The sequence below is a fragment of the Xenopus laevis genome, chromosome 1L (genome assembly GCF_017654675.1).
Source record: "Xenopus laevis strain J_2021 chromosome 1L, Xenopus_laevis_v10.1, whole genome shotgun sequence".
Classification (NCBI taxonomy): domain Eukaryota; kingdom Metazoa; phylum Chordata; class Amphibia; order Anura; family Pipidae; genus Xenopus; species Xenopus laevis.
In genome coordinates, this window is record NC_054371.1 from 232,097,786 (window position 1) to 232,124,104 (window position 26,319).

The 26,319-nt window shown below is 36.6% G+C and overlaps 1 protein-coding gene across 1 annotated transcript; it reads right to left on the bottom strand.

Moving 5' to 3' along the window:
* Positions 1-6,542: 6,542 nt before the first annotated feature.
* LOC121396185 (B-cell differentiation antigen CD72-like) lies at positions 6,543-25,600 on the bottom strand. Its single transcript, XM_041570773.1, has 7 exons — positions 25,391-25,600; positions 21,371-21,481; positions 19,587-19,676; positions 18,578-18,901; positions 14,268-14,413; positions 11,777-11,880; positions 6,543-7,441 (listed from the first exon to the last, which is right to left on the bottom strand). The coding sequence occupies exons 1-7, from the start codon at positions 25,458-25,460 to the stop codon at positions 7,237-7,239; spliced, it is 1,050 nt and encodes a 349-aa protein (XP_041426707.1). The 5' UTR covers positions 25,461-25,600; the 3' UTR covers positions 6,543-7,236.
* Positions 25,601-26,319: the final 719 nt, after the last annotated feature.

A 26,319-nucleotide genomic window follows, 5' to 3' on the forward strand; every position in this document is an offset into this window, starting at 1 on the left:
TGTGTAACATATAACAGAAGAGGAAGGAATTCATAAACTCGTGATTTTTAGTAACTATCAGAAGAAGAAGAGGAAACCCCCCGGCAGATGGAGTCAGTCAGGCAAAACCCCAAAAATCTCACTTGTAACATTGTGATGGGAACCCGAGTGTCACATTGTGAGTAACGTTCCCTATAGTTTCTCATTGGTCGTCTCTACAGGTGCCCAGAGACTGGGGTGGGGGCAGGTCTTTTTGTAGAGGGGTCACAGAAGATTATTTTATTTTAAATACCACATACATTTTACAAACTTTAAATTGGGATATGAAATTTTTTTTCTGTATTTCTGGGAAGTTTAGTTTTACTAATGAAGGTGAAATTGCCCTTTAAGATGTGAGTCTCAGTTCACCCAAGAGACCTTGGGGACGACACTAAGGAGACAGCGGGAGTGTCGGGAGAGTAATGTGTGGCTGAGAGATTGGTGCTGGAGGGAAAATATGATGTGATTGGCTGAAACATGGCTGAATGAGTCACATGACTGGGCAGTTAATATCAGTGGCTATACTTTGTTTAGAAGGGACAGAGGCAATAGAAAAGGAGGAGGGGTATGTCTGTATGTTAGGCAGGATTTAAAAGCTCATATAAAGGAGGAGGTTATGTTAGAAAACGAGGGGGCAGAAGTCTTATGGGTGGAGTTCTTCACCAATTGTAAAGAGTCCAGCAAATTAATTGTAGGAGTCGCTATAGACCCCCTAATGTAAGTGACGAGGAAGAGACAAAGCTCCTGATGCAAATAGAAAAGGCTGCTAGTTTGGGTAAAGTAATGATAATGGGGGATTTTAATTAGCCAGATATTGACTGGAGCAACAGTACTGCCAGATCAGTTAATGGGAACAAGTTTATAAACTGTTACATGACAATTTTATGGCACAGGTTGTTGAGGAGCCAACCAGAAAAATGCTATTGTGGATCTAGTGATCTCTAATGAGCCAGAACTTATAGCAAATGTGCAAGTCATTGAACCCCTGGGTAATAGTGACCATAATGTTATATCATTTAATGTCTGGTGCAAAAACAAATATATACTGGGGCAACAAAAACCATGAATTTCGGAAAAAGCTAATTTTAGTGCCTTGAGGGCTGCCCTACAGAGTATTGATTGGGGCATTAGGTTTTCAGCTTAAAACACAGAACAGAAATGGTTGTCATTTAAAATTATAATAAATCATTACTGTTCTCAATTTATTCCCTTCAGAAGTAAACGTAAAAGCTCTAAGAATCATCCTATGTGGCTTAATACAGAAGTAAAGTAGTTAATTGGGAAGAAGAGAAAGGCACTTGATAACTAAAAGTCTGTTGGGACAGAAGCTGCATTTAATGAATATAAATGTTTTTAATTTAAAAATGTTTTTAATATAAAATTAATGTTGTAAATGAGCAATTCGGAAGGCAAAGATATGAAATGCGGAGTGCATTGCGGCTGAGGCTAAGACTAACCCCAAAAAGTATTTAAAGTATATTCAAGATGCTTGTTGAGAGTGTTGCTCCATTAATAACGGTACGAGTAAGGTTGTAACAGATACAGAAAAGGCAAATAGAGGAGTGTGAGTTCCCAGGCTCACTTTATAGCCACACTAATGGCTCAGCTCAATCAAGTCAGTGTCTGACTCAGGATATGATTCATAAAGCTTTAATAAAAATTAATTGACAGATCATGTCAGACAAATGTAATTGCTTTTTATGATGAGGTAAGTAAGATGCTGGACAGTGGGGGCAGTAGATCTATTTGGATTTTGCCAAAGCGTTTGATACTGTGCCCCACAAACAACTGTTTTCTAAACTAAGGTCTGTTGGGCTTAATGAAGTCGTTTGCACATGGATAGGAAACTGGCTACAGGATCGGGTACAGAGGGTGGTTGTTAATGGGACATTCTCTACTTGGAGTAAGGTTCTTAGTGGGGTCCCTCAGGGCTCGGTATTGGGGCCACTTTTATTTAACTTGTTCATTAATGACTTAGGGGAGGGGATTGTAAGTAATGTATCAGTGTTTGCAGATGACACAAAACTATCAGCCCAATTAATTCCATCCAGGATGTGGCACTTGCAACAGGATCTTGACTAACTGGCAATCTGGGCAGCTAAGTGGCAAATGAGATTCAATGTTGATAAATGTAAAGTCATGCACCTGGGATGTAAAGAATACTGGGCACCTGCATTGAGATACAACTGTAACATAAAACATGTACCTAAACCCCCAGAAATGTGTTCAGACTTTCCATAACCTGACAAATGTTGTAAAATGGATGTGGTAATTAGGGGGGTGTGGCCATAAAATGGGGGTAGTCAATCATTTTCACATGGCAGATCTTTTCATCCATCTTTACATTTTTATTTTTGGGAGGTTTAGGAGTGACCAGATCAACTGATATGACTTGCTGTTTGCATGACCAGAACACTATACAAATAATAATAATAATAATAATTCTCCAGTCTGCCTGTCCTTAACTTAAAGGGTATGTAAAACCCCAAAAAATTAATTCACGCACACTTAGGGGGTTATTTATCTCAATATCAGGTGATACAAACTCTGATCAAACCCGCTTGGGTTTTTAACACTTATTTATTATTACATTTTCCCGAAAATTACCTTTGCGGGAAAAGCTCTGATTTTAACGATTTTTTCATGAATTTTCTCAGAAATCTCGGAGTTTTTCATAATTTTTATCCGACAGCTCTGAAAACATTACGAAATTGCCCGAAACCCCAGACACAACCAAAAATCAATGGGACTATTCCCATTGACTTTTATGCAACCTCGACAGGTTTGAGATGCCGTGGTTTTATATTCGGGTTTTTTAACCCTCTGTGTTTAATAAATCACGAAAAATTTGTGATTTTTGTAAAGGTCTGATTTTATAAAAAAAATCATGAATTTTTCAGATTTCAGGGAATTTCGGGCATTTGGAGCTTAGTAAATAACCCCCTTACTCTGGGTGCTCCTCTAAGCACTTTTGCAGTTTACATTTATTTTTCCATTTTTAGTGGTTTCAAATATATTAGCAGTTTTAGATTTCAGCCTTTCAGCTCAACAGTTCAGACTCTAATTGTCTATGCACTGTCTCTCTAATCAGTTAAAGGGCTGGTTCACCTTTAAGTTAACTTTTAATAGGTTATAGAATGGCCAATTCTAAGCAACCTTTCAATTGGTCTTCATTTATTCTTATAGTTTTTTTAAAAAAACTTCTCTTTATTTCAAGTTGTATCTCCATACAAAATAAAGGCATTCATGTCACATTACAATCTTTTTGTCACATTACACAATGTCTTAAAATATAGCAATATCACATGTACAATCAATACCTTTAAAGACAGTATAATTAGTGTCTAAAAATAGAGCGACAACTGAAAGAATTGGTCAAGGTAGGTCAAGCAGACCAACTAGTTTAACTAGGTGAACTAGGTCAATTAGATCAACTAGGTCACCAGGTATGTCGGCCTATTATACATTATGATTTAGTTCAACTCAATTTTACTCAACACTTCAGGGACAGTGGGGCCGGGTGTCGGAAAGACCATATTTTGTCAAATTTCGAGTAATTGTGTTTGTTTCTGACTGCCATCAACTCCATGTTTGCTCTGTAATCGACTGCTATTAAAATTTGTTGAAAGTCCATTAGACCAGTAGTTTTCCAGTTTTTATCAATCATAAGTGTTGTCGCATTGAAGATGTGAAACAAAAATTTCTTCTTAAATTTTGTGACTGTGTCCGGCAGGTTTAACAACAAAGCTGCATCCGGTGTGTGTGGGACCCCATGATGTAGATCAGGGTGAAAACTTCATTCCATAGATCCACTACCGATGGACAGGACCACCACAAGTGCAATAATGTTCCTTGATGCCCACATCCCCTCCGGCACAAAGAAGAGTATGTCTCCGTTATTTTGTTTGATTTTACTGGTGTAAGGTGCCATCTGTAAAGCAGCTTTTTATAAGCTTCAATATGGTTGGTGCACCTAGTAGCACCGACGAGGGTTAGGGGATAGTTCTATATTGAGTTCTTGCTCCCGTTTAATCATATGTGGATGTTTATGGTCTGGTGGTAGTGTAAGTAGGAACTTGTAGCAGTCTGACAGAACTCCTTTGGCCTGACCCCCAATTTTACACAGGTATTCAATCCTGGTCTTCTGACGTAAGGTTTTATAAGTTGATGAGGCCATGCTCAGAAAATGTGTGAGTCTGAGATATTTGTAATAGTTGGTATTTTTCCTGTAATTCTGCGAATTGTCGATAGGTATTTATCAAATACAAATCAGAAACTACCAAGATGCCTTTTTGCACCCAGTCTTGCAAATCCAGATCCTGTACCAAAAATTTCACATTCAACAATGGCATGTTTGGTGTTTTTGTGTAGGGAATCCCACTGAAAAATTATAAATTTAGTAGTAGGCAGTAAACTTAAATTTCGAGGTCTGTGCTTAGCTGGCAACCATAGCAATTGGGAAACGGATAAATTGGAGAGGGTGCCATTCTCAATGTCCAGCCATTGTTTGCATCCAGGGGGACTATGCATTCTTACTGCAGTCTCTAAAAGAGAGGCCTTATAGTATTGCATCAGGTTGGGTAATCCCAAACCTCCATTACTCGAGGGTTGTTGTAAAACTTTGGCAGAGATACGGGACCTCCTACCACCCTATATAAACAAATTCAATTGTGCCTGTTACTATGCAGGAGTGCTAATTGTTGGTCTTATAACAAGCGCCTGTGTTTTGCTCGAGTTGATCTTGTACCATGATGCCTTGTATAAGGTGTCTAATTCCTTTAATAAGTTAGGGATAGCTATGTGTAAATGCGTCAGCGACAAAATTATGTCGTGAGCGAAAAGGCTTATTACTTGAGGGCCTATATTTGTAGGGATACCTGTTATGTCTTGATTCAACTTAATTTTACATGCCAAGGGTTCCACAAGAAGTGCAAAAATGAATGGGGAGATGGGGCACCCCTGCCTAGTTCCATTACTGATGGGGAAGGCGTCGGACAGGATCCCAGATGCGCAAACCTTAGCTGTAGGGGAGGTGTACAACATTGAATTTGCCTTAAGGAATGTGGGTCCTAAATTGAATTTGCGCAATGCAGTTTCCATATAACCCCAATGAATCCTGTCAAACGCCTTCTCCGCATCCAAAGACAGCAAAACTGTTGGTATTTTATTTTGCTTTATAATGTATAATAGATTGTGAAGTTTCCTAGTATTATCTGCTGCTTGGCGTCCCTGTATAAAACCTACCTGATCTGTGCTAATGAGGGAGGGCAATATCTTGTTAAGTCGTAACGCTAATATCTTGGAATAAAGTTTTAAGTCAGAGTTAAGCAGTGATATAGGCCTATAATTCTGGCAGAGATCTGGTGATTTGCCAGGTTTAGGTATCGTTGAAATGTGTGCCTGCCGATCAACTGTCAATTATGTTTCTGAAAAGCTTTACTAAATGTGGGGCAAGTAGGTCTTTGTATGTCTTATAATAAGCATTTGTGAAGCCATCCGGCCCTGGTGCCTTTCCCATTTTTAGGATCTTGATTGCTTGGAATACTTCTGAGATGGTAATTGGGGCATTTAGCTCTTCTTTTTGTTCTTTAAGTTACAAGAGTTTAAGTAGTTCTCTATGTGATCTTGTGATGGTTTTACTTCTGTTGTATTCGTAGATAAGTTATAGAGGGAGGTATAGTACTGTGCAAAGTGGTCAGCTATGTGTTTGGGGTCAGTGATTTTAATATTATGGTCCATTAAATGGCTTATTCTGGACTTGGCTTGTCTTACTTTAAGTTGGGTAGCTAGGAGTCTCGTCGCCTTATTACTGTTGGTATAATAAAATTGTTGAAGTAATTTCAATCTATATTCTGTTTTATACATTAGTAGATGACTTAGTTCCCTTTTATAATTTCGGAGTAGAGTGCGTTGGTAGGGTTGGAGTAATAGGCAGTTGCTGCTGATTGTATTTTTTGTTCTCGGTCAGTTCTCTTAATATCCCTTTGTTTACGTATCACATCTGATAATTAAGTCTCCTCTAAGGGTGGCTTTATGTGCTAACCATAGTGATTGGGGATTTATCTCTGCTGTCTGATTAAATTGCAAATACTCCTTAATCTTCAATTTAAATGGCTTTTTTGCCTGTAAGTATCTATATGTATACCAATTGGTGCGCGATCTGACCAGGACTGGATGCCTATCCAAGCTATTCTTATACTTTGTGAATTATTTTCCTTCTTCTTCTGACACTTTCCAGCTTTCAAACAGGGGTCACTGACCCCATCTAAAAAATAAATGCTCTGTAAGGCTACAAATATATTGTCATTGCTACTTTTTATTCCTCATCTTTCTATTCAGGCCTCTCCTATTTATATTCCAGTCTCTTATTCATATCAGTGCATAGTTGCTAGGGGGATTTGGACCCTATCAACCAGATTGATTAAACTACAAACTGGAGAGCTGCTAAATAAAAAGCTAAATAACTCAAAAACCACAAATAATAATAAAAAAAAATGAAAACCAATTGCAAATTGTCTCAGAATATTTCTCTCAGTTAATTTAAAGGTGAACAACTCATTTAACTCTCGGGTTGCTTATTCTCTGACAGACAGACTTGCTAAGTAGTGATGGGCGAATCTATTCGGCAGGCGTGAATTTGCAGTGAATTTCCGCGTTTTGGCGTCGATGAATAAATTTGCATCAATTTTGATCAATCAATTTGCCTTTATTTTTTGACACCGGGACAGTTCCGACGCCAAAATTCATGTTTTGCTAATTTTTTGTCCGCTTCGCGAATTTTGCAGGAAATTAGTGAATTTCGCTGCAAAGCGAAATGGGACAAATTCGCTCATCACTATGCTAAGTCAATACAGGCATTAGCAGTCTAAAATATTGAAACCACTACAATAGAAAATTAACATAAATTGTAAATGAATTGGACCAATCAGAACATGACGGGGGATGAGCCCTTAAGTGGAATCTAACAGGGAAGAACATAAGGTCTAACCAGGGAACAATAATATAACAAATCTGTTGGGTTACACAGCTAATTATCGCTTCCTACACCGACTGAGACCACTAATTATTATAGAATGGGGGGATCCCTTGTACAATATAGAATCAGAAATGTGAATGTTCTTGTGTTGGTATCAGTGTATTTCTATCACTTTATTTCATTACAGTATATACAGCAAATATATATGTGACGTCTGTCAGCTCAGTCATATGTCTCTACTTCTAATACTCCCGCAGTTTCTCACACCTAAACTTTTCATTGTCACCAGAGAAGTTAAAATAGTATTTAAACTTGTAATTCAAATCCTTCACAGTGTCCAACAGAACCAGCTTTTTCTCACAGATCCATTTGTGACGGTAACTTTTATGCATTTTATAATGAAATTGTGTATTGATCTTGCTGATTTTTACACAATAGTTCCAGCACCTGTAAATGAATTGGGATAAGCGTCAGGCAGGTACTGAATGTGATATAGAGGCAATTAAAGTAACTATATGAGAAGTCATATTATATATAGGTACCCGCATGTGCCACAGCTCCGGCAGGCATTTAGCATTGTGGGCACCAGGCAGCTCTACCAATGTCTGTACTAAAGAAAATTAAGGGCTTAAAGGGGAAATATCCCTCCCCTGTGTGACAGGACCTCAGTCAGTTGCGTGGTATGTAGAAAAGGGGAGAAAGATATAAATATACATATATTATTGTTACACACACAGCTGATTCCTCAGATTCATAGGAACCCCAATACTGTGTCTGTGTGATATTAAAGGGGAAATATCCCTCCTCCCCTGTGTGACATGAGCTCAGTCAGTTGGGGGTATGTAGAAAACATGCATATATACATGATTACTCACATTACTCTACATACCCCCCAACTGACTGAGCTCATGTCACACAGGGGAGGAGGGATATTTCCCCTTTAATATCACACAGACACAGTATTGGGGTTCCTATCAATCTGAGGAATCAGCTGTGTGTGTGTGTAACAGTATTATATAGTGAATAAAGTACCCCCTATTGTAAAATATAAGGATATTATAAGGGGATATGATCACTATATATAAATATATAAGGGGGATATGATCACTATATATAAATATATAAGGGGGATATGATCACTATATATAAATATATAAGGGGATATGATCACTATATATAAATATATAAGGGGGATATGATCACTATTTATAAATATATAAGGGGATATGATCACTATATATAAATATATAAGGGGATATGATCACTATATAAATATATAAGGGGATATGATCACTATATAAATATATAAGGGGATATGATCACTATATATAAATATATAAGGGGGATATGATCACTATATATAAATATATAAGGGGATATGATCACTATATATAAATATATAAGGAGATATGATCACTATATATAAATATATAAGGGGATATGATCACTATATATAAATATATAAGGGGGATATGATCACTATATAAATATAAGGGGATATGATCACTATATATAAATATATAAGGGGATATGATCACTATATATAAATATATAAGGGGATATGATCACTATATATAAATATATAAGGGGATATGATCACTATATATAAATATATAAGGGGATATGATCACTATATATAAATATATAAGGGGATATGATCACTATATATATAAATATATAAGGGGGATATGATCACTATATATACATATATAAGGGGGATATGATCACTATATATAAATATATAAGGGGATATGATCGCTATATATAAATATATAAGGGGATATGATCGATATATATAAATATATAAGGGGATATGATCAAATATATATAAATATATAAGGGGATATGATCACTATATATAAATATATAAGGGGATATGATCACTATATATAAATATATAAGGGGATATGATCACTATATATAAATATATAAGGGGATATGATCACTATATATAAATATATAAGGGGATATGATCGCTATATATAAATATATAAGGGGATATGATCGATATATAAATATATAAGGGGATATGATCGATATATATAAATATATAAGGGGATATGATCACTATATATAAATATATAAGGGGGATATGATCACTATATATAAATATATAAGGGGATATGATCACTTATATAATATATAAGGGGATATGATCACTATATATAATATATAAGGGGATATGATCACTATATATAAATATATTAAGGGGATATGATCACTATATATAAATATATAAGGGGATATGATCACTATATATAAATATATAAGGGGATATGATCACTATATATAAATATATAAGGGGGATATGATCACTATATATAAATATATAAGGGGATATGATCACTATATATAAATATATAAGGGGATATGATCACTATTATAAATATATAAGGGGATATGATCACTATATATAATATATAAGGGGATATGATCACTATATATAAATATATAAGGGGGATATGATCACTATATATAAATATATAAGGGGATATGATCACTATATATAAATATATAAGGGGATATGATCACTATATATAAATATATAAGGGGATATGATCACTATATATAAATATATAAGGGGATATGATCACTATATATAATATATAAGGGGATATGATCACTATATATAAATATATAAGGGGATATGATCACTATTATAAATATATAAGGGGATATGATCACTATATATAAATATATAAGGGGATATGATCACTATATATAAAATATATAAGGGGATATGATCACTATATATAAATATATAAGGGGATATGATCACTAATATAATATATAAGGGGATATGATCACTATATATATAAATATATAAGGGGGATATGATCAACTATATATATAACATATATAAGGGGATATGATCACTATATATACATATATAAGGGGATATGATCACTATATATAAATATATAAGGGGATATGATCGCTATACTATAAATATATAAGGGATATGATCGATATATATAAATATATAAGGGGATATGATCGATATATATAAATATATAAGGGGATATGATCACTATATATAAATATATAAGGGGATATGATCACTATATATAAATATATAAGGGGATATGATCACTATATATAAATATATAAGGGGATATGATCACTATATATAAATATATAAGGGGATATGATCACTATATATAAATATATAAGGGGGATATGATCACTATATATAAATATATAAGGGGATATGATCACTATATATAAATATATAAGGGGGATATGATCACTATATATAAATATAAGGGGATATGATCACTATATATAAATATATAAGGGGATATGATCACTATATATATAAATATATAAGGGGGACATGATCACTATATATACATATATAAGGGGATATGATCACTATATATAAATATATAAGGGGATATGATCACTATATATAAATATATAAGGGGATATGATCACTATATATAAATATATAAGGGGGCTATATATAAAATATATAAGGGGGATATGATCGATATATATAAATATATAAGGGGGATATGATCACTATATATACACATATAAGGGGATATGATCACTATATATAAATATATAAGGGGATATGATCACTATATATAAATATATAAGGGGATATGATCACTATATATATAAATATATAAGGGGATATGATCACTATATATAAATATATAAGGGGATATGATCACTATATATAAATATATAAAGGGATATGATCACTATATATAAATATATAAGGGGATATGATCAATATATATAAATATATAAGGGGATATGATCACTATATATAAATATATAAGGGGATATGATCATTATATATAAATATATAAGGGGATATGATCGCTATATATAAATATATAAGGGGATATGATCGATATATATAAATATATAAGGGGATATGATCGATATATATAAATATATAAGGGGATATGATCACTATATATAAATATATAAGGGGATATGATCACTATATATAAATATATAAGGGATATGATCACTATATATAAATATATAAGGGGAAATGATCACTATATATAAATATATAAGGGGATATGATCGCTATATATAAATATATAATGGGGATATGATCACTATATATAAATATATAAGGGGATATGATCGCTATATATAAATATATAAGGGGATATGATCACTATATATAATATATAAGGGGATATGATCACTATATATAAATATATAAGGGGATATGATCACTATATATAAATATATAAGGGGATATCATCACTATATATAAATATATAAGGGGGATATGATCACTATATATAAATATATAAGGGGATATGATCACTATATATAAATATATAAGGGGATATGATCACTATATATAAATATATAAGGGGATATGATCACTATATATAAATATATAAGGGGGATATGATCACTATATATAAATATATAAGGGGATATGATCACTATATATAAATATATAAGGGGATATGATCAATATATATAAATATATAAGGGGATATGATCAATATATATAAATATATAATGGACAGTAATGAAATAGAGAAAGTACAGAGAAGAGCGACTAAGCAGGTGTTTAGCAAGTGAGGGAATAGAGGGATATGGAAGCAGCTCATAGTACAAGTTGATCCAGGGAAGCAGAATACAGAGGTTTCATAGTTTTTTTTTACTCTTATCTGGATCAACCAACAGTGGGATGTTTTACATAGATACAAAAGATTGAACTTGATGGACGTGTTTTTTTTAACCTAAGTTACTATGTAATTGTGTGAGTCCTAATCAGATATTCATAAAACTTACTCTGGAGAGGTATTTGATGTTTTCCATTGAAATTTCTTTTCCTTTTGGTCCCATTCCACTGCATTTCCAACCCAGTAATCTGGCTGTTTGTTGGATATAAACTTCTGAAATATCAAAACAAATATTGAAATATAAAAATTGCAGACTGTCATCAGAAGGGGGTACAGGGGTACTGATTTATATGTGATTTATAATTTTTACCCAATTTGCCCTAATCTTATACAGTTTATACAATTAATCAGTGTGTTCTAGATGAACTACAACACTCCCCAGTGATACTAATGAGTTCTAGTGATGAGCGGATTTATTCACCAGACATGAATTCGATGTGAAACTCCGAATATCACAGTGTTATTTTTTTTGCAAAACTCTGGAGAAAATTCGTAGCGGAAGAATTCGCCAAGAAAAAACGCCCATTGACTTTGATGAATTTGGACGCAAAAGTATCCATATGAAAAAAACAACCATTGACTTTAAAGCATTTTGAGTAAGAAAATGATTGCATGCGTAAAAAAAAGTCATTCGTAAAAACGCCCATTAACTTCAATGCGTTTTTCAATTTTCTTCACCATTTCATGTTTTTTTCCACAGTTTCACAGATTTGCTCATCACTAATGAGTTCAATATATTCTATATACAAACTCAAACTATACAATGTGCCATTTACCAGGTTAGCGCTCTTTTATGTCATCTCATTTATAATAAAAGTCCATTCCCAAGTTTATTTAAATATCCACAAGATATATTCAGGGTGAACAGAACTATTCAGACATTACTATGAAATCCACTGTACAATGTCAGGAGGAAGAAAGAGACTGATGTTCTTCTGTTTAGGAATAAAATTAGAAACCTTTCTCACATCTTTCCTAAGCAGAAGAACATCAGCCTCTTTCTTTCTCCTGACAACTTCCTTGACTACTTGCTGGTCAGACTGGTGGGAAACTGACCAGCAGGTGGCGCTGTTGTAACACAATTCATTCATATTAACAGCACATGTATCCCTTAATATCTTGGAATCAAAACAAAATAAATAACGAGTGTACGTTGCAAAAGTGCTTAGAATAGCCCCCTCAAGGTTTACTTATCCTTTAGCCCTTTATTTCCCATCAATGGGACTACATCTCCCATCATGCTCAGCTCACACTAAATTCTATGCTAAGAAAACATACAGTATCATTCACAAGTTATAATTTGTAATTAAAGAATCCCAATATTATGAATACACCTTATACCTGTATATGTGCAGGAAACCCACAATGTAAAAGCTGTGATTGTGCAATTGTTCTTATTCTTTCCTTTATTTGAAGAGAAATGCTGTCACATAATGGGTTGGTAAAGTGGATTTCATAGTAATGTCTGAATAGTGCTGTTCACCTTGAAAATATCTTGTGAATATTTAAATAAACCTGTGAATTGACTTTTATTATTAATGAGTGGTGTTCTGATATAAAGGCTAACCTGGTAGATATTTGCTTGTGGTTGAGTCAAGGATGTAGTGAAATCCTTGGGTGTAGCTAGTTGGGGGCCCAGGTGTGTTTGAGTCTGATTCAGTGCAGAGAATAGCGTTCATAGAAAGGGGAAATGTACACGGGAAACTGGGCCATTACTTTAGGGGGTAATGGTGGCCACATTGACTTGACCACACCTCTCAACATTTTGGAAACAAAAAGAGGGACAAAATTGTTGTGACCACGCTCATTTTTGTGGCCACACCCCCTAATTACCATGTTCATTTTACAAAATTTGGCCGGTTATCAAAGTTTGAACATATTTCTGTGTTGTTTTTTTTCAGTTATTACTGTTTTGCTAATGAAGGTGAATTGCCCTTTAAGCTGTGAGTCTCACTTCTCCTAAGGGACCTGTTATCTTATATTGTTACAATTACTTATTTGCTTATCTTGAAATTGTCTGCACCTTGTGGCTGTTCTGGGCTCTCTAGCAAAAGCCAATTAATTTAGAGACTGTATCTTTTTCTGGCAGTTCAGTGCAGAGAAAAATGGGACTTTCCAGTAAAAAACGAGGGACTGCGGGTTGAGCTGTCAAAAGAGGGACTGTCCCTCTTAAAACGGCACAGTTGGGAGGTATGACTTGACCCTCCCAGTAGGGTTGCCACCTTTTAAAAAAAAACTTACCAGCCAGTGGTAGCAGAGGGATTGTGCCTCACATAGGGGCGGAGCTGATCGATCATGCCGCAAAAAGGGGCGGGCCACATTGCGCGATGCCCAGAAGATGAAGAAAAGATACATTTCCACCGAAGGCCAAGGGCTTTTCTTAAGGGTATTACAAATTACTGGCAACTACATTACTGGTAAATTTGTAATACCGGCCCTGGCCTTGGCAGGTGTTTTACCGGCTATGCCGGTAAAATACCGGCTGGGTGGCAACCCTACCTCCCAGGCTTTGGGTACTGTTTTGTTGTGGCTTAAAAACTGTATTGTGATAATGGTACCAAAGCTATTTTATATCTGAACCTAAAGCAGCCTGTACTTACTGTCAGTTCATTATCATTATCTCTGAGGATCAGGAGAGTGGACTTCTCTTCCTCGCAGTTTAATTTGCTATTTTCCCAAGTTTCTTCCATTTCGGAGAAGAACAAACATCTCATCCCAAAGCGAATCCATTCTGGGGGGCAATATTCTGTAAGACAAGGAACCGTCAGTGCACTTTCATAGATTGAACCTGAACCTTGATCAATTATAAAAATTTTTGTTGATTTCTCTTAATATCTAAAAGTATTGGGTGCAATTGAATAGGTAGCAACTGCTTTCATTTCATCCTCCAAGCTGATTAGTTCTCCTTGCACTGGGAGTCAGAGAATTACAAGTTATATATGTAGAGGCGTATGGATTTAGTCTTTCTACTGTCTCAAAACAACTACAAGACCTAAAGAGATTTTAGTACTAGATAATAAGAGGGCTAGACCCTATAAAAGCTCAATCTAGGAGTAAGAGATAGTAGTTAGATGTTAGTTAGTAAATCAGCCAGAGGCTCCACCAAGGAGAGCCACAAAGGGGAGAGCCATTGGGAGGGTGTTATGCCTTGGTCATGAGGTAGATATCCAAGAAGTCAATGTATTGTGTTACATCCTAAACAAACTTTGGTGAAATCATGTGATGAGACTCTGTTGCCTGGTGACTACTCCTGAGGTGGAGATACAGAATGTCTGAGTGGGTAAGAGTCCAGAATCCACAGTGAAGATTAGACCCTACTAATAAGTGTAAATGAGGCAGAGGAAGCCTTAATGGAAATTGTTTAAACATAGATAAGCACAAATTCTTACAATGTTAATTCAGGCTTGAGACCTGTTACCCAGAATGCTTGGGACCTGGGGTTTTCTGGATAAGGGATCCTTTCCATAATTAGGATCCCAATACCATATGTCTACTTAAAAATCATTTAAACAGTAAATAAACCTAAACAACCCAATAGGATTATTTTAACTCTAATAAGGATTTCTTTTATCTTAGTTGTGATTAAATACAATGTACTGTTTTATTATTACAGGAAAAAAGGAAATACATTGTAAAAATTGTAATAATTTTATTATGGAGTCTATGGAAGATTAATTAAGATTTCTGAATAATGGGTTACAGGCTGAGTTTTACAGGGAACTCTGTGACCATATAAAGGCACAAGGCTGCAGGCTGAGTTATACAGGGAACTCTGAGTATCACTCATGTATTATAAGGGATAATGTACCCCCTACTGTAAATGATAAGGATATTAGAAGTCACCGAGGGGTTGTTCTGTGACCATATAAAGGCACAAGGCTGCAGGCTGAGTTATACAGGGAACTCTGAGTATCACTCATGTATTATAAGGGATAATGTACCCCCTACTGTAAATGATAAGGATATTAGAAGTCACTGAGGGGTTGTTCTGTGACCATATAAAGACACAAGGCTGCAGGCTGAGTTATACAGGGAACTCTGAGTATCACTCATGTATTATAAGGGATAATGTACCCCCTACTGTAAATGATAAGGATATTAGAAGTCACTGAGGGGTTGTTCTGTGACCATATAAAGACACAAGGCTGCAGGCTGAGTTATACAGGGAACTCTGAGTATCACTCATGTATTATAAGGGATAATGTACCCCCTACTGTAAATGATAAGGATATTAGAAGTCACTGAGGGGTTGTTCTGTGACCATATAAAGACACAAGGCTGCAGGTTGAGTTATACTGGGAACTCTGAGTATCACTCATGTATTATAAGGGATAATGTACCCCCTACTGTAAATTATAAGGATATTAGAAGTCACTGATGGGTTGTTCTGTGACCATATAAAGGCACAAGGCTGCAGGCTGAGTTATACAGGGAACTCTGAGTATCACTCATGTATTATAAGGGATAATGTACCCCCTACTGTAAATGATAAGGATATTAGAAGTCACTGAGGGGTTGTTCTGTGACCATATAAAGGCACAAGGCTGCAGGCTGAGTTATACAGGGAACTCTGAGTATCACTCATGTATTATAAGGGATAATGTACCCCCTACTGTAAATGATAAGGATATTAGAAGTCACTGAGGGGTTGTTCTGTGACCATATAAAGGCACAAGGCTGCAGGCTGAGTTATACAGGGAACTCTGAGTATCACTCATGTATTATAAGGGATAATGTACCCCCTACTGTAAATGATAAGGATATTAGAAGTCACTGAGGGGTTGTTCTGTGACCATATAAAGGCACAAGGCTGCAGGCTGAGTGCATTATACAGCTTTAAGATTACTTGTATTATTCTAATAAGGATACAGAAGGCAGAAAGTTGTGTGTCAATTATAATGAAACACCTTTTATAAGAATATTGTCATAATTCTGTATTATAATGCTTTTAATTACAGTAATTGGTCTGTGTTACTCTGAATTTACAGAATGAAGTTTGTTTAGCTTCAGTACCCTTATAAATTATTGTGATCCATTTGGTGGAGCAGTGTGAACCATCATTGACCCTGGAGAATGTCTTTCAATTCCATTGCTAAATATTTGGTGGACACCTGTAACCTCATAATCCCTTGGGGACTATTAAGCAGTGAGATGTGGTTACCTAAGTGCATAAATAATCTTTTGCTTCTACAAAAAAAACAGGACTCTCCCCCAGCCATAGGGTCACATTTAATTCTACCTCTATCCTTTATATTTGATATTAGAATTCCTCAAATAAAAGGAAACGATCTCCCCTGCCTCCGTAAATATACTCATGTTGTGTCAGTGACAGCTGTGTGGCCGAATTGAAATGTCCTTGTTTTGGGTATTTTGATTTTGGTGCATTAATATTGGAGATGCATTAAAGTTGTAATTTATGGTTATGGCTAAACTCTGAATCTCCTACAAGAGACTGACAGTTAGTATAAAAAAAACAAAAATAATTATCATCTATGGACAAATTATCGAATTCGGTTTTCCAGCATTTTAAAGTCAGTTAAAGTGCGAATTTACTGAACATCATAGGGTGAGTTGGGGTGAATCCATTGGATTTTTGCCTCAAGCAGTATTTTTTGTAATAATGAAAAGGTTTCCAGGTTTTAGGCAGTGGACTTTCATGTTGTGTGTTTTTGTGTTGTGTGTTTTTGTGTTGTGTGCAAACAGGAGAACATTCAGCTGAATCCAATCTACGGTATGAATGTTAATAAACTGGGCCCTAAGAAGCTGATTCACAAACATTTGTGCATTATTCCATTCATTCTCAATGAGCCTGTAAAATCTCACATTTTAAAAAAAATCAAACACTTAGGGGCTGATTCATTAACTTCGAGTGAAGGATTCGAAGGTAAAAAGCTTCGAATTTCGAAGTTTTTTTGGGCTACTTCGACCATCGAATGGGCTACTTCGACCTTCGACTACGACTATCGAAGGATTCGAAGTAAAAATCGTTCGACTATTCGACCATTCGATAGTCGAAGTACTGTCTCTTTAAAAAAAACTTCGACCCCCTAGTTCGCCATCTAAAAGCTACCGAAGTCAATGTTAGTCTATGGGGAAGGTCCCCATAGGCTTTCCTACGTTTTTTTGATCGAAGGATATTCCTTCGATCGTTGGATTTAAATCCTTCGAATCGTTCGATTCGAAGGATTTAATCGTTCGATCAAAGGAATAATCCTTTGATCGCACGATCGTACTATCTGCGCTAAATCCTTCAACTTCGATATTCGAAGTCAAAGGATTTTAGTTCCTAGTCGAATATTGAGGGTTAATTAACCCTCGATATTCGACCCTTGATGAATCGGCCCCTAAAACAGCTTGACCATCATTTTATAGCTGCCATTTAATTTCTTTTATATTTTGGAGATTTTGTTTCCTTTTGATGAATCTTGAAATCTCAGTCTTGAAAAGTCAAAACTGTAAGGGGCTTATTTATTAAAGTCCAAACGCCAAAAACTCAAAAAATTCGAATTTTTCGGGATTTATTATACCCAGAGAATGGAAAAAGTCAGAATCCAAAAATCTCAGACATGCCGAGGTTGTATATAAGTCAATGGCAGAAGTCCCAATGAAATCCTGATCTGCGCTGGGTTTCGTGCACGAAGATTTCATGGTTTTCCTGCACAGGATATTTTTGAGAAAAATGTATTGATAAAAAAGAGAGATAACCTGTGCAAATTTGGTCGAAGTAGATTTCAGAAAATAATGAGACATTTTTGGATTTTGATAAATAACCTTTCTGGAATCATCATGGAATTTAAAATTGCAGTAAATCAGCCCCAAAGTGTTATCCTGTACAAACAGCATTAGACCTAACCCAAAGTGCTGTGATTTGGCCTGGATTCAGCACATTCCTGCTAAAAATGAAAATTACCTGTATCTGAATCTCGAAGCTGCCCCTCTATTTTGTTCAATTTGTTTTGCATGGTTTCCTTCTCCTCCATTGTTTTGCTATGCAGGTCTTGTATCCGGTGCAAGTCCTCTCTGGTGGTCCTTTCTGTTCCGTCGCAGAGCTGCAGGGATCCATTCAGGTTATTCAGGTCCTGTACCAGTTGGTTGAACTCAGTTCGTAAGTTGGAGAGTCTCATGTGGGTGAGGGTTAGTGTCTCCTCTTTGCTCTGAATTTCCCAGGAGAGGCTGCTGTTCAGTTCTAGGTGAGATCTGGATATTTCCTCTAACTCTCTGGAGACCTGGAGATCTGGAGAAGACAAGTAGAGCTGAAAGCCTCACTGGCCAAAACCATCACAATCCATTTGCATTAGGAGCATAAGCTTGGCCTCACTCCCACTAACCCTTCCTACAGTCTCATTAAGCAGTCCCAAGGGGGCCTGTAGTCATGGATTTGGGCCAATCCCCACTGCCACATCATTTCCCTAACAGCTGACTTCATTATTGTGGCCCTAAATGTCCTCCCTCCCCTAAACCTCATTATTCTACCCTCATGATGTCAACTGCCAGATCAGAAGAAGATGGAAGGTTGAAACCCTAATTTCCATTGAGAAATGGATGCATTTATTACATTCTTTTAAAGCAACTTTTAAAGAACTATATATGTACAGGTATGGGATTCATTATCTGGAAATCATTATCAAGAAAGCTCCTCTCAAGGTACAGCATCAGGGGACGCAGGTCAGTCATGTCCTTACTGTCTGCAGAAGATGCAATGAGACCCTGTCCTTACCACACAAACTCAATAATGAAGACCAACTGAATAGTTGTTTAGAATATTTCTATCAACAACATAGTGAAAACTAATTTAAAGCTGAACTTCCCCTTTAATATAGCACTTCTCTGCAATAAATGTTTGATACAGACATGCAGCTACTTACAAATTGACTTATTCTTGCCCATTTATTAACTGGCCAATGAAGTTCAGCACTCACATTTAATGATAATTCCAACCATGGCAGAGAAGGATCCGAGGAACAGGAGGACGAGCAGGAGTAGAAGTTTACTTGGCTGTGACTGGAGTCCTGTGTGGGAATTTAAAAGTCAATAATGAATGTTCTGTCATTCCCAGATGTAGAAAGATACTGAAATGAATTGTCCTATCCTGGTATCTGTGGCAAATATTACAGGAGTCATTAACCCCATAGTGCTGTATTAAATGACTTATTGGGGTTATTTATCAACACTGGGCAAATTTGCCCATGGGCAGTAACCCATGGCAACCAAACTGTTGCATTCATTGTTCTAGTTGCAGCTGGCTTTAAAAAGCTAATCACTGATTGGTTAATATGGGTAACTGCCCATGGCCAAATTTGCCCAGTGTTGATAAATGAGCCCCATTGACTATCATTTATTGTCATAATTTCCATCTGTCCTTCCCTCTCACGTCTTCATTTTCCTTCTCATTCTTTCAATCATTATTATGTTTGTCTATGCCCTGAGCTGTGGAAAACGTATTGCCCTGCTAACTTTGGGGGTGATACATATTTTGTTACAGAATATAATAGGACAGCAGATTAGATGAATGTTCAACCTATAGCAACGGTCCCCAAAATGTGTGGCTGGACCCTGGGAGGCTTGTAGTATTAATTGTAGGGTTAAGCCTTAATTCCAATGAGGGTGGGCTCTGGGGTGAAAAGGGAACTGATTTCTCCGCTATCAATGGAACTATAGCTGAATATGTGCCTTCTTATGGGCTATGGGGGTTTCTAAACAGTGGTCTCTCTAAATAGGCATTAAGGTTAGTGATGGGCGAATTTGCGCCGTTTCGATTTGCCGAAAAATTCGCGAAATTCGCAAAACGGCGTCTCGTTTTTTACGCCGGCGACCGTTTTTTCGACGCCGGCACCAGTTTTTGATGCTGGCGCCCGTTTTTGGCGCCGGCGTCCGTTTTTTCGGAAAAATTTTTTGACGCCGGGGAATTTTTGCCGCGAATTTTCGCGGGCGTTTAGTGAATTTATTCGCTGGTGGCGAAACACGCAAATTCGCCGCGAATTCGTGCCTGGAGAATAAATTCGCCCATCACTAATTAAGGTGGTTATTTATGAAAACTCACATTTTTCTCATTATTTCAATAAATCAAACTCAACCAAATTACCATCCACAATTTACCTTATTTATTAATAATTTAACTCGAAAAAAAATTCCGGATTGAGAAAAATCTGAGCCTCAATTCGAATAGACGCCCCGAATAGATTTTTTCCGATTATCGTATGAAACACGGCAGCGACTGCAATATCTTCAAATTGGAAATGGGACCTCTGCCATTGACTTATATAGGACCTCGGCAGGTTTGAGGTAGAGTCAATTTGGACTTTTAGCAGCCTCTGGGTTATAATAAATCTTTAAAAAATTCTAGGTTTTTTTTCCACAAAAAAAATCGTTTTTCAAAAAGCCCCACCAGAAAAAGTTTTAATAAATAAACCCTTAATTGACACTGGCCTTGTAAGGATTAAAGATGTATCAGGGCTTTGCATTCCTTATGTAGATATTCACGTTTGTTTATATGTAACTTTTGGGCACACTACTAGTTATGCATATTGAGCAGTTTGAGCTTTACAATGTATAAAACAAATAAAAAAATATCATGTTAACGTGTTTCCAATAAGTCTAAATAATAGTAATCTGTAACTTTGTTAGAATTATATAAGTATATGTATAATCTCTATAAGATGTGCTTGTCCATAAAAAACACAACAGGCCACAATACTCATTTTACCTGTATAGACTTGTTCTGGGGCTGAATTATCCACTTTCCTTATGGGGCCATTTAGACTTTCCACATTCTCATATGTTGCCCCTGGATCCTCCTCTTCATCATCTTTGAAGACTTTTTAAATAATGGATAAATAATGAATATTATAACTGATTCCAGTACAAACAAAATGTAACAAAATAACTGCCTTTTGCACAAATTCTGCATGTAGAGAGACACGATGTCTTGTGAGTTTAATAGAGTGAGCTCTAATACATCTTCTACTGCCTTTTGTAGAAATCCTGCATGTAGAGAGACATGATGTCTGATGATTTTAATAGAGTGAGCTCTAATACATCTTCTACTGCCTTTTGTAGAAATCCTGCATGTAGAGAGACATGATGTCTGATGATTTTAATAGAGTGAGCTCTAATTCATCTTCTACTGCCTTTTGTAGAAATCCTGCATGTAGAGAGACATGATGTCTGGTGAGTTTAATAGAGTGAGCTCTAATACATCTTCTACTAATGTTTGCACAAATCCTGCATGTAGAGAGACATGATGTCTGGTGAGTTTAATAGAGTGAGCTCTAATACATCTTCTAGGCAAAAGGAGCCCCCCTATAAGATATATTGGATCTAACTGTCAATGAATAACTGACACCCAACTGCTGCATGAAGACAGAATGAAGAGAAACAGATGCTGAGAGAGGAATAGTGAACATAAACTTGATTATTTCAGAAACAATACAGAATATTTAATTGATTGTATTTAGAACGTTTCTTATTTTAGTATGATGAAGCTTATATTAAATTTTCATTTTTGTGATAGTTCCCCTTTAATTAAACTCAATAGGGTTGTTTTCACGCACTTGCCATCAAATACAGGTTTCTGTTTTATAATTACAGAGAAAAGGGAAATCATTTTTAAAAATCAGAATAATTCGTTTAAATGGATTCTGTCATGATTTTTATGTTTTACTTTTTATTTCTAAATGACACTGTTTACATTGCAAATAATTCACTCTACCATTTAAACATTTATTCTTGAAGCAACAAATGTATTTTTTAGCTGTAATATTGGTGTGGAGGAGCAATCTCAATGCTTTGTGCCTGTTTCTGAGCTTTGAGAAGGAGCTAGCACTTCAGAATGGAACTGCTTTCAGACAGTTAGGGGCATATTTATCAAGGGTCGAATTTCGAATTGAAAAAAACTTCAAAATTCCAATTCAAAAAGACCAACCGAAAATAAGTCGAATGATAAGTAGATGATAAGTTTCGATATTCGAATTTTCATTTTTTTTTCAAATTTGAATCGAATTTGGACTATTCCCTAGTCGAAGTACACAAAAAATAGCTCTGAATTCAAATTTTTTTCATTCAAAAATTCACCTTGACCTTTGATAATTCTGCCCCTTATTGTTTCTTCTCCTCCCACTGTTTCATACCACAATCTAGTTGATGCGACCTAGTGGTAGACATGAGAACAGCACCCAAGCAGGAAAACACTAGGGAGCACCTTTAGCAGTGCAAATTAATCCTTATTTGGTGACATGCCTTTTGTTCTGTTGTTAGGCTGCTGGGAAGGGTGATGTCACTCCAACTTGCAGTACAGCAGGAAAGAGTGACTGAAGTTTATCAGAGCACAAGTCACATGACTGGGGGCACATGGGAAACTGACAATATGTCTAGCCCTATGACAAATTTCAAAATAAAATATTTAAAATTCGATGGCGAAGTCGTAGTCGAAGGTCAAAGTAGCCAATTCGATGGGAACTGGGATTTACAATGCAGTGCCTCCACCTAAGGAACACTGAGGAACACACCTCAGGAAACTTCCACTAGGACAAATAAAACACACAGTTTGCAAATAAACAGATATAAACTTTATATAAACAGTAGTGACAGAACTCGGGCAATCTAATACACAATGCACTCCTGCACTGGGGACATGCGGGACCTACCTAACTCACTATTAGAGACATGACTGTTTCTCCAACACAGTCCTTTTTATTAGCAAAGTCTCAATCCTCTGGAAGGGGTTAATTCAGTTTGAATAGAATGTCCTTCCCCAGAGCTCTTATACCCCAGGTAGCGCAACCTTTCCCAAAAGTACCTTTCCCTTTGGAACTTAGCAAATGCACATGACCTGTCTTCAAATTGGGGCCCCACGCTTGTATCCTTGCCAGTATCCGCCCTTGGATGGCTCACTCACCGGGGTGCTCTCCATCACACTTTGAGATTACAGGCAGCTCTGCAGCAGGATCAATCTCACCAGTGGCACCTTTCTCCTTCTGAGTCTCTAGCAGCTTGGCAGGGAACAGGATGGGCTCTCTCTGTACTTCCACAGATGCAACAGCTTGGACAGTCTCATAAGACTTGGTTCTGGCTGGATCTTTCACCACACAACCCCTGTTAAACTCTGTCAGAGACCCTGTACAAAATGCTCCAAAGTCAGGCACTCCCTCTCTCCCAAGGATGCCAATCAGATGGCTCTCCAGCCTGTAACTGGGCTGGATGATGTCACAGACAGAAAAACAGGAGAAAGATTTCTCTAATTCCCTACATTACCTTTTATAATTTATAAATCATCATTTGGTGGTATTACTTACTATTTAATTACTAATCACTTTCAGATACTTCCCCGGTGATCTCAGGTCACCCCATTGGCCCAATAGGTCACCCCCTGGTTCCAAACTACTCTAAGTGACTTATTTATTAACATTGGACACTGGTGATGTTACCCTCAGCAATTAGGTTTGAACAGTCACCTACATGTTAGAAAACAAAAGCAAAGATCTCATTGGTTGCTATGAGCAACATCACCTGTGATGTTTGTTTCCAATGTCAATAAATATGTGGCAGGAAATAAAGAATAAGATATTCACCTCAATGTGGCTTATCACGTGCAGATAATAAATTACAGAGACAAAAAAAAAGAAAATCAATCAAAAATAGGAAGATCTTTTTCTGAAATATTATTGTTGAATTTCAGAGCTTTCTGTATAACTGATTTCTGTATACCTTTAATTAAATGATTGGGCTTACTCATCAGGCAGAATATAGATAAGAGACAGGGTGGCCACCCATGCAGTTTTAAACTGGACAGTCCTGTTTTTGATTTTTTTTTGAGGACTGTCCTTTTAAAACTTTCTGTCCAGTTTAGAACATTGAGAAAACTGGACATAAATCCAGCCAGTTGGTGCAATAACCCCACCCCTGACATCATAACTCCACTGACATCATTGTGCCCCCTCTGTCATCATCACGCCCATCCCAACATCACAGCCCCACCCCCTTTGTTTGGGTTTAGTTGCTGGAAAAGGTGGGAACCCTATTTCTCATTCTGGCACTTCCCCGAGCCTTTCTATGTAATGTGTCAGTGGCTGGAGCCAGTGGATTGGTTGGTACTAACCCAGGGTTTATACAGGGGATTTCTCTTTTATTCCATTTACCCCCCCCCCCAAACACACACACACTGCATTCCCTCATGTGGATTTCATTTCAGAAATAATATATATATATATAATATAATAAACATAATTATGGGTTAATTATCCAAATATACTGACACTGCAGCTGGTATCTCATATTATTAGTGCACTTCATGGATGATGCTGGTAGGAGTGTTCTAATTTGCAATTGGTCTTCATTTTTTTTTGTGGTTGTACAACTCCCATATAGCAGCAGTGACAGAAACCACGTGTAGACTAGAATCTCTTACCCAACAATGTATCCTCTCTGGCACCAGCACACGGGTACCTCTGGGTCAGCCCCAGTCTAAGATCTAAAGTATCACCCCAAAAATGAGCCCCCCAGTACCCTCCATCAGTTCCTCTCCTACTTATTCCTTCACTGGTAACTTCATAAACTTTCCTCCTAGTTTTCATTTACTGACGTCACAATTTTTATTGTTGTCTCCTCTCCATATTGGAGCAAAGCATTGTGGGACAGACCATATCTCTCTCTCTCTCTCTCTCTCTCTCTCTCTCTCTCTCTCTCTCTCTCTCTCTCTCTCACACACACACATCTATGAGCCACTCACCTGCTTTCTGACATTCCTTCAGGGGTAAGTTCCCAAACTGCAGGTCAGCGTAAGTGACGGCTTCATTCATTCCTGAGCAGTGAGTGTGAGTGTCAGCTCCTAGTGATAAAAGTGTTACACTGAGTGATGTGAGTGTTAGATTTAGTGATGTGAGTGTGTAACATATAACAGAAGAGGAAGGAATTAATAAACTCGTGATTTTAGTAACTATCAGAAGAAGAAGAGGAAACCCCCCGGCAGGTGGAGTCAATCAGGCAAAACCCCAAAAAAACACTTGTTACATTGTGATGGGAACCCGAGTGTCACATTGTGAGTAACGCTCCCTGTAGTTTCTCATTGGTCGTCTGTACAGGTGCCCAGGTCAAAAATCGTTCGACTATACGACCATTCGATAGTCGAAGTACTGTCTCTTTAAAAAAAACTTTGACTTCATATTTCATCACAATGTTAGCCTATGGGGACCTTCCCCAGCACTTTTCTAAGTTTTTTGTGGTCGAATAAAAATCCTTTGATCGATCGCTTAAAATTGTTCGAATTGTCCGATTCAAACAATTTTATCGTTCGATCGAACGATTTTTATCCGATCGTTTGATCGAAGTATTAGCTGTAAATCCTTTGAATTCGATATTCCAATTCGAAGGATTTTACTTAGAGGGTCGAAATTCGACCCTTGAAAAATCTGCCCCTTGGTGTAGGGAGGTTTTGGGTTTTTGGAGAACTGGGCTGATTTTGGCTACAGGCTCTTTGCTAGGGATGGGGGCACCTCAATGATGATGGGGCAGCTGTTTTCAGTGGGAGAAAATGGCTAGAGGTTTACATTTCTCCAACTCATTTATTATTTATTCAACTAGATTTTTAGGATTTTCCAGTTCATACTAAAAAGTTACAGTCTGTTTCCCTCCCAGAGATACTGGTTGTGGAATGGGATG

Bases quoted from the DNA above. Each gene is read 5' to 3' on its own strand.
- LOC121396185 (XM_041570773.1), bottom strand. From the start codon at position 25,460: ATGAATGAAGCCGTCACTTACGCTGACCTGCAGTTTGGGAACTTACCC. The intron at 19,677-21,370 runs GTAAAATGAGTA...ATTCCCACACAG, and splicing joins CCCAGAACAAGTCTATACAG to GACTCCAGTCACAGCCAAGT. The intron at 14,414-18,577 runs GTAATTTTCATT...CTTGTCTTACAG, and splicing joins GCTTCGAGATTCAGATACAG to AATATTGCCCCCCAGAATGG.